Source organism: Aureococcus anophagefferens, assembly GCF_000186865.1.
Source record: "Aureococcus anophagefferens unplaced genomic scaffold AURANscaffold_298, whole genome shotgun sequence".
Taxonomy (NCBI): Eukaryota; class Pelagophyceae; order Pelagomonadales; family Pelagomonadaceae; genus Aureococcus; species Aureococcus anophagefferens.
The window spans coordinates 1-8,904 of NW_008705828.1; the positions used below are offsets into that span (position 1 = coordinate 1).

The 8,904-nt window shown below is 70.5% G+C and overlaps 3 protein-coding genes across 3 annotated transcripts; 1 reads left to right on the forward strand and 2 right to left on the reverse strand.

Annotated features, from left to right (window-relative positions):
- On the forward strand, positions 1-3,911 carry AURANDRAFT_72838 (hypothetical protein; the record flags this gene model as incomplete). Its single annotated transcript, XM_009044401.1, has 3 exons — positions 1-539; positions 897-1,988; positions 2,368-3,911. 3 exons carry the CDS (start codon positions 66-68, stop codon positions 3,868-3,870), a joined length of 3,069 nt encoding a protein of 1,022 aa, XP_009042649.1.
- A 2,573-nt stretch (positions 3,912-6,484) lies between these two features.
- Positions 6,485-7,123, reverse strand: AURANDRAFT_6558 (hypothetical protein; the record flags this gene model as incomplete). The annotated part of the gene is made up of 1 exon (XM_009044403.1): positions 6,485-7,123. A coding segment is annotated over one exon (639 nt), but the record flags the coding sequence as incomplete, so codon positions are not given.
- Positions 7,124-8,289: 1,166 nt separating this feature from the next.
- Positions 8,290-8,875, reverse strand: AURANDRAFT_68688 (hypothetical protein; the record flags this gene model as incomplete). The annotated part of the gene is made up of 1 exon (XM_009044402.1): positions 8,290-8,875. A coding segment is annotated over one exon (586 nt), but the record flags the coding sequence as incomplete, so codon positions are not given.
- Positions 8,876-8,904: the final 29 nt, after the last annotated feature.

The following is an 8,904-nucleotide window of genomic DNA, read 5'->3' on the forward strand; positions in this document are numbered from 1 at the left end:
GCAACTGCAACGGCCCGCGCCAGTGCCTCTTCTGCCCCATCCTCGGCGAATTCTGCGCCGAGGAGATGATCGTCCACGAGGGCCTGGTCCAGGGCGAGCCGGGCAACATCAACCCCGCGACGAAGCTCTCCCTCATCCGCCAGCCGGCGCCGCTGGGCGGCTGCCTCGTGCCCACGCTGGAGATCCTGAACGCCCAGGACCAGCTCGACACGAAGATGACGGGGCCGACGTGCTTCGGCGGCTGGAGCGAGATGTGCTGCGACTCGACGTTCGTCGTCAAGCGCGACGACGCGCCCGTGGCGACGATCCGCCACCTCGCGCCGCGCGACTGCGGCGAGGCCTGCAAGGCGCTCTGCACGGACAGCGACAACTTCGAGGTGACCTTCGACCCGTCGGTGAGCGCCATGGACAAGGCGAACGCCATCGCGACGAGTCTCCTCGTCGACTTCATGTTCTTCGAGATCGACCAGGGCCTCTGCCACGTCGAGGGCAACGTCATCTACTGCACGCTCTGCCTCTGCTTCTGCGCCGGCGCCCTCGTGCCCCTCAACTGCTGCTGCGCGCTCAACGAGAACGGCGGCGGCGCGCCCGCGGCGCCCGAGACCGCCGGCGGCGCGCCGACCGCGGCGGACGCGGAGCCGCTCCTCGCCGCGCCCCGGGCCCAGCTCCTCCCCATCATGCGCCACAAGATGGAGCACCACCTCGACTAGGGCGCGCGGCGCTTTAAGGGGTGTGTGATCCCGAGACGTTGACGTAAACGTGAACTCAACGTTGTCGCCTGCGCAAAGCGCGTCCGACCGTGGATCTCGCAGCCGCGCGCCTCACGCAGCGCAGTGCGCGAGCATAAGGTCGAGCTGCTCTCTCGCAGCGCAGTGCTCGAACTGCGCCTCACGCAGCGCGCCGAGCTGACGATGATCGCGGTCGTCGACCAGCCGAGCGGCGACGTCGAGCTCGGCTCGACCATGGTGTCGCCGCTCATTCCTGCCGCCGTAGCCGTCGACCTCGTCGCCGCCGACCTGGAGAAGATGCGCGGCGTCGTCGTGCGCCAGGAGACGCAGTTCCTCGAGTCCTTCGCCCAGGGCCTCGGTCTGCCCTACGAGGCCAAGAACCGCTACAAGGTCTCCGCGCTGCCCGAGGGCCGCGCCGTCGCGGCGTCGCCGACGGACGCGGCGCGCTGGCGGCCGACGAACAAGGATCTGCTCGCGCTGCCGGCGGCGCTCGTCGCGCACGAGGAGTCGAAGTGCGGCTGGCGCGCGGCGCTCGCCTGCTGCGGCTGTCTGAATTTCCGGGCCCTGACCATGCACTTCTTCGAGTCCGTCGACGGCTCCGACGGGGGCGCGGGAATCGAGCGCTTCCGCCTCGCGCGGCCGTTCCGCATGGGCATCAAGGCGACGATCGGCTTGTGCGCCGGCGTCGGCCTGTTCCTCGGGCGCGTCGTCACGTACGCGCTGCCCTTCTTCGTGGCCGTGCCGCTGGGAGGCATCGCGGAGCTCGTCTTCGGCGTCCTGGGCGCGTGCGTCGGCCTCTTCCTGGTGCGGACGCGGCCCGAGAGTCTGCGCTTGCGCCTATCGCTCGTCGAGGAGGGCGGCCGCGTCGTCGGCGAGGTCGTCGAGGCCTTCGAGCCCGCCGCGGGAACGTCGTCGTTCGAGGAAAAGTGGTGGACGTGCTGCTGCCTGTGCACCTTCTTCGCGCGCGTGACCTCCGAGACCGAGCCGGGCTTCACGCTCCGGTTCAACTCCTGCTGCTGCGGCGAGCACAACAACTGCTGCGGCGCGACGTGCTGCCGGCCGGACCTCGTCATCGACGTCCTCGACGAGTCCGGCGCCGTCGTGAGCCACGTCCAGAAGACGTTCGCGCCCGCCGGCGGCGACGAGTCCTGCTGCAACACGCTCTGCCGCTGCCTGAACCAGTTCGACAGCTTCCTCGTCGAGTTCCCCGCGGGCGCGTCCCAGCGGCAGCGCGCGCTCCTCGTCGCGGGGCTCTTCTCTGTCGAGTACGAGCACTTCGAGCGCAAGGGCGGGTCGTAACGTGTCTGTACGTGTGCGCTTCGGTACGTCGTTCGGCGCGAGCCTTGCGCGCGCGAGGCTCACGCGATGCGAGGCGCGGGCCAGGCGAATCGCGTCGACGGAGGGCCAGAGTCGACGAAATCTGCCGAACGCCGGGCACAGGCGACGCACCGCCGCCGCCGCGCCTCGCCCGCTCCCGGCCGCCGCCCTAGGCGTGCTCCTCCGTCGCGGCCCGCTTCGCCTCCGACGCGTCGCGAGCCCTCCGTCCGCCACGATGCGCGCCGGCGGCGCGGCGACGCTTCTCCTGGCCGCCGGCGCCTCGGCGGGCTCGACGCTCTTCAACATCGCCATCCCCGCCCAGCTCAACAAGGACGGCGGCTACGCCCACGTCGCGGCGCTCTTCGGCCAGCCCAAGTACGACGAGTCGCTGAGCCAGCGGCTCGTCTACGCGAATTCGACGCTCTGCGACGTCGACGCGAGCATGCGCGGCGCGGTCTCGTCGCCCTACCTCATGTTCGCCGAGCGCGGCGGCTGCACCTTCGTCGTCAAGGCGCGCAACGCCCAGGCTCTCGGCGCGTCGGGTCTGGTCATCGCGGACGACCGCTGCGTCTGCGGCACGGCGTGCGAGCCGCAGGCGCGGTGCGAGGGCCAGGAGCCCATCATGGCCGACGACGGCTCCGGGAGCGACATCTCCATCGCGTCGGTCATGCTCTACAAGGAGGACGGCGACGCGATCCGCGACTACTTCAGGTGCGGCGCGTACCCGGGGCAAAAGTGCAAACGCGACCCCTGGATCGTCGAGTCGCTCGTCCAGGCGTCGCTGGAGTACACGGTGCCCGCGCCCGACGCGCGCGTCGAGTGGGAGCTCTGGACGACGTCCATCGACGAGGCGAGCCTCGACTTCCTGCGCGACTTCAAGGCCACGGTGCTCGCGCTCGGCACGAAGCAGCTGTTCACGCCGCACTTTTACACGTACAACGGGTCCCACTACGGCTGCGACCTCAAGCTGGCGTCCGACGACGAGCTCTGCGGCAATTTGTGCACGAACGGGGGCCGCTACTGCGCGCCGGACCCGGACGGGAAGCGCGCGGACGGCATCGCCGGCGCGGACGTCGTCGCGGAGAACCTGCGGCGCACCTGCGTCTGGAAGCGCTACGGCGGCAAGGACCAGGCCGAGTCCGACCAAGTCGGCGTGGGCGAGACGTGGTGGGACTACGTGGGCAACTTCTCCGAGCTCTGCGGCACCGCGGAGGACTTCGTCGACGCCGGCTGCCGGTCGCGGGCCATGCGCGAGGCCGGCGTCGACGAGGCCTACGTCGACGCCTGCGTCGCGGACAGCGGGGGGCTCGACGGCGGGCCCAACGCCGTGCTGGACCACGAGGTCGCGGAGCTGGAGAACAAGAACATCGTCTACGTGCCGGAGTGCATCGTCAACGACGCCGTCGTCTGGGGCGGCCTGAGCCCGCTCAACGTGCTGTCCACCGTGTGCCACGGCTACGCGCGCGACGCGCTCCCGCCGGCCTGCGACTGCGTCGAGGCCGCGGCGCTCGTGTCGTCGGACGCGTACGCGAAGTGCCTCGCCGACTCCGTCGCGCCCTACGTCACGCCCGAGGTCACCAAGACCAAGGAGACGGTCAAGAGCGGCATCCCCTGGTACGCCGTCTTCCTCCTCGTCGTCGCCATCGTCGTCGTCATGCTCCTCGCGGGGCTCGCCTACTGGAAGCACACGCAGGCGCAGATGCGGGACCAGGTCCGCGGCATCCTCGCGGAGTACATGCCCCTCGAGGACCTCGGCACGTCCAACCCCATCGGCCTCGGCGGCTCCGCGCCGGACAAGCCCGCCGTCTTCTCCGTCAACGCGTAGGCGCGCCATACGCGCGCCCCGCCACGTCAAATCTGTCCATGAGTCGGCGGTCGCGGCGCGGGGACGTCGGGGCGCGCGGGGGACTCGGCGCGTCTCCGCCTCAGGCGGGGTCCTGGAGCGAGTCCACGTCCGATGGTTGGCTCTTCCGGGGCTTCCCCGGGCCGGCGTGCTGCCCGACGTCGACCGTCGTCCGCACCTTCGCCCAGAGCGAGCCGCGGTGGGCGTCGTCCGTGGTGATCGCGATCTGGACCTTCGAGGCCTTGATCCCGTAGGCGGCGCAGAGCCGGTAGTTCTTCGGATCCGTCGCAGTGTCGAAGCAGCACCAGGCGTGGCAACCCGGGAACTTCTTCTTCTCGGCGCGCGTGAGGGCCGACTTGATCGTTCCCAGATACCAGCCGAATTCGTCGCGGGCGAGGGGCGCGCCTGCGAAGGCGAAGAGCACCTCGTCCCCCGTCTCGACCTCGCCGCGGGCGTCGATGTCCAACTTCCCGATCTTCAAGTATAGCGTCGGCCCGTGCAGCGATGGGAGCGCCGCCGCACAGCGAAGGTCCGCTTCGAGCTCCACCGAGGTGACCTTGCCAAAGCCGCGCGGGTGCACGTCGTCCGCGTCCGCGTCCAAGATGTCCGCGAGCTCGTCGTGGTCCACCTGCTCGACGTCGTTGTCGTGGTAGAGAATCCGGTAGAAACGATCGCGGGCGTCGTAGTCGACGACATGACCGCTGAAGACGTCCATCACGCCATTGTCCTCGCGTGCGAACGCCTTGGTCACGCTGCGACCGACGTAGCGCTTGGAGCCGCGGGGCAGCGTGTGCGTCTTCTTCGAGCCGCGGGGCAGCGGCGTGTGCGCCTGGCGCTTCTGGCTGCTGTGTTTCATGGTGGCTGCCGACGACGTGCGAGAAGGTTCGCGCTCCGGAGCGTTTCGCAAAGTGTTCAAACGTGCCGTCAACTTACGATGCAGTCCGAGAACACCCAAACTGCAACACAACACACGACCTTAGATCTCGACTTCGACGGGCTCGTCGTCGAACTCCGTCGCGCCCTCGCGGATCTCCTTGACCCAGAAGTCGCGCTCCTCCGTCGTGAACTCGTCGTCCTCGCCGATCTCGAGGACGCGCTCCCAGGCCTCGCGCTCCGCCGCGGCCTCGCTGTCGGGGCCGAGCCCCCCGTCGTCGCCGCGGTGGAACTTGTCGTCGAGGTAGAGGTGGGGGTCCAGCAGGTCGCAGCCGTCGTCGTCGTCGTAGTCGCAGGGGCGGAAGAGGAGGTCCGCGGCCTCGCCGAAGTCGTAGCGGTCCCGGGGCTTCGGCAATTGGCCGTCGTCGAAGAGGTGGACGCAGCGGCCGGCGATGTCGTAGATGAGGGGCACGCCCGTCGGGATCTCGACGTTGGAGATGTTCGCGATGGGGATGTCGCAGAGGTGCATGAGCAGGCCGCGGATCGCGTTCTCGGACGACGCGATGAGCACCGTCCGGTTCTTCGCGATGGTCTGCGGGTAGATCGTGTTCTGGTAGTAGGGGATCGTGCGGTCCATGCAGTCCTTGAGCGACTCGGCCCGCGGGAACTTGCGGTGCAGCTCGAGGCGCCCGTGGCCCAGGGACCGGATGAGCGACTGGCGGAGCGAGATCGGCACGTCGGACACGTACTTCTGGTAGCGCTCGTCGTTGCCCGGGTAGAAGGGGCTGAAGGGGCTCGCCGGCGGCGGCCGCTCGCGGTAGCCCCGGCGCCACTTCATGAACTGGTCGTCGCCGTGCTTCTGCTTGATCATGCGCTTGCTCAACCCCGTGAGCCGCCCGTACATGCGCTCGTTGAGGCGCCAGCTCTTGTGGATCGTCACCCAGAGCGCGTCCAAGGGGCTCAGCACGAGCCACGCCGTCTCGATGGCCCGCGTGAGCCACGACGTGTAGACGACGTCGACCTCGACGCCGTGCGCGCGCATCAAAGCGCCCGCGGCCGCGGCCTCGGCGCGGCCCTCGGGCGCGAGCTGCGCGTCCTCCCAGCCCGTGAAGAGGCCGAGCTTGTTGTGCGTCGTCTTGCCGTGGCGGATGATGACGACGAGCGGCGGCCGCGCCTCGCCCGGCGCCGGCGGCCTAACCGACCGGCGCCGCCGCGGCGCGGCCGCGGCCGCCTCGAACGCGTCCTTGTAGACCGCGGACGACGCGGCCGTTTTAGCACCGGGCGCGAAGGACACCTTGCTCGCCTTCTCCCGGGCGACCTCCTCGCGCAGCGCGCCGCGCGTGCCCTTGAAAACATTGCTCGCCTTCTCCCGGGCGAGCTCCTCGCGCAGCGCGCCGCGCGTGACCTTGCGGACGACGTCGTCCGCGACGCGGTATTCCACGGGCACGTTGAACTCGGCCGCCGCCGCCGCCATGAGCCGCCGCTCCTTCTGGAGCTTCGCGAGGCTCTGCTCCAGGGGCGAGAGCACCGTCGACTTGTCGACGCCCCAGAGCCGCGAGATGTCCTCGGACGGGTCCGCGAGCGACTCGGGCCGCGTCCGCGCGCGTTCGAATTCCAACGCCTCGCGGAGCGCTCCTTTCTCCTCGAGGAACTCGCCGCTGAGCTGGCCCTCGGCGTTCTCGCCGGGCACGGGCACGAGGTCGCCCGCGGCGCTCCGCGCGAACTCGTAGACCAGGGGGATGCCGTTGGGGATGGCCACGTTCTCGATGACGTCGTCGCTGAGGCCGTCGATGGCCTTCACTAACCCCCGCAGCGCGTTGCCGTGCGCGACGACGACGACGTCCTTGCCGTCGAGCACGTCGGCCTTGATGCGGTCCTCGTAGACGGGCAGCGCGCGCTCGAGGCAGTCCCGCAGCGACTCCGTCAGCGGCAGGTCGTCGGCCGCGACGCCCGTGTACTTGCGCTCGCGGAACGGCGACAGCGCGTGGTGCCGCGGCAGCGCGGGCGGCCGCGCGACGAAGCCCGCGCGGTAGTCGCGCACCTGCTCGTAGCCCAGCAGCGCCGCCAGGCCCGGCTTGGACCGCCCCTGGAAGGCGCCGTAGTGGCGCTCGTTGAGCCGCCAGTCCTTGACGACGGGGCGGAACGACTGCTTCGACTCGCGGAGGAGGATCCACGCGGACCGGATGGCCCGCTTGAGGAGCGACGTGTAGACGACGTCGATGGTGAGCCCCCGCTCCATCATGAGGCGCGCCGCGTGCTCGACCTCGCGCTCGCCGACGCCGTTGAGGTCGACGTCGACCCAGCCCGAGAACGTCTTGTTCGCGTTCCACGTCGACTCGCCGTGGCGCACGAGCACGAGCTTCCCGGGCTCGACGTTGCGGCTCCGCCGCCGGCCCAGCCAGGAGAGCACCCGCTCCTTCAGCGACAGCTCCTCCTGGTCCGGCGCCGCATCGGTGAGTACCTCGCACTCTCCGTTGGGGCACCAGATCTCCTCCGCGGCGTCGACGGGCGCCGCGGCGCGGCGCAGGCTGCGCTGCGGCGGCGGCGGGCGCGGCGCGACGAAGGCGGGCGCGGCGCGGCGCAGGCTGCGCAGCGGCGGCAGCGGGCGCGGCGCGACGAAGGCGGCCGCGGCGCGGAGCAGCAGCAGCGCTGCGACTCGGCAACGAGCCATGCTCCGACGAGATCCGAGTGCAACAATCGCACTTGTTGAACACAGGTTTGTGCTTTCCCTGGCTTGTGCGTACACCCGTGGGGAATGCAGGCGAAAAACCTAGCTTATAGAACGCACCCCTAGAGCATTTTTACTATGGCGAGGCAGGGAGTCGTCCCGGAGCACATCTCCCTCGAGGGAACCAAGCCCAACCCCACGCCCGAACGTCCGGTGGGCCTCATGGGGCTGCCCGACGACGTCCTGCGCCTCGTCCTCGCCCACGCGCCGTCGATGCCGGCGTTCCAGAATTTGTGCACGAACTCGCGCATGGAGCGCGTTTGCGCCTCGCCGGACCTGCGCGACACGCGCGCGGCGCTCGCGCGGCGGCAGCGGGTTTTGGCCGCGGGCCTCGCGGGCGTGCGCCAGTCGCGCGCCGCGTCGTCCAAGGTCGCGCCGGACGAGCGCAAGGACCGCGAGACGCGCAAGGTCTACGACGACGCGGGCTACGTCCTCTACCGCGAGTACGTCGTCGTCCTCGCGCCGGGCCCGCTCCGCGCGGACTTTGAGCGCGGCGCGCCGAAGATCGCCCGGATCGCGGCCGCGTCGCCGCTCCTCGGCCGGGTCAAGGTCGGCCACACGCTCGTCGCCGTCGACGGCGAGCCCGCGACGGCGGCGACCGCGAAGCGGCGGCCCTGGGAGCAGGCGCCCTGCGAGCTGCTCTTTCGCACGACGGAGCCCACGGTGACGTCGGGGGACGTGGCAAAAGCGAGGACGGCGGGCGCGCTGAGCCTCGCGTGTGACTGCTTGCTGCGGAGCTTCTGGGGATCCTCCGGCGGGTACACCCGGAACCCCCACGACCTCGATCGCGACACGCTCATCTAACACGTGACGACGTAGCGCAACACGAACCGGTTCGAGGCCGCGCCGGGCCGCGGGAGGAGCTCGAAGGACAGGGACCGCGCCGTGGACGCGCGCTGCGCGGCGTCGTAGCGGCGCCACGCGCTCTCGCACTGGCGCTGGTCGCGGTCGCAGGACGCGGGCTTGTGGGCCGCGAAGCGCAGGGGCCGCTTCGTCGGCGCGCCGCAGGCCGGGAAGCAGGGCGAATAGCGCGGCGGCTCGACGCAGAGCCGCGCGTACTCGGTCTGCGACGCCGTGCCGCCGGGCCGCGACGCGTTGAGGACGGCCGCGTTCTCGGCGTCGCCGTCCACGACGACGCGCACGGCGCCCATGGACGGATCCCAGGACGCGAGGAAGCCGACGCCGACGACGGGGTCCCGGCCGTCGGGCGGCGTGTGAACGGTGAAGTTCACCACACCACCATGCGCGTCGTCGACGATCCAGCCCTTCTTGCCCGGCGCGTCCTCGCCGAAGCGCCAGGCGCCGTCGGACGACACCGCGGCGGGGCTCGCCGCGAGCTCGTGCGCGTCGAGGTCCGTCAGCGGCGCCGCGCAGACGACGTCTGACCTGTGTGGAAATCAAATCTTCAACCCGAC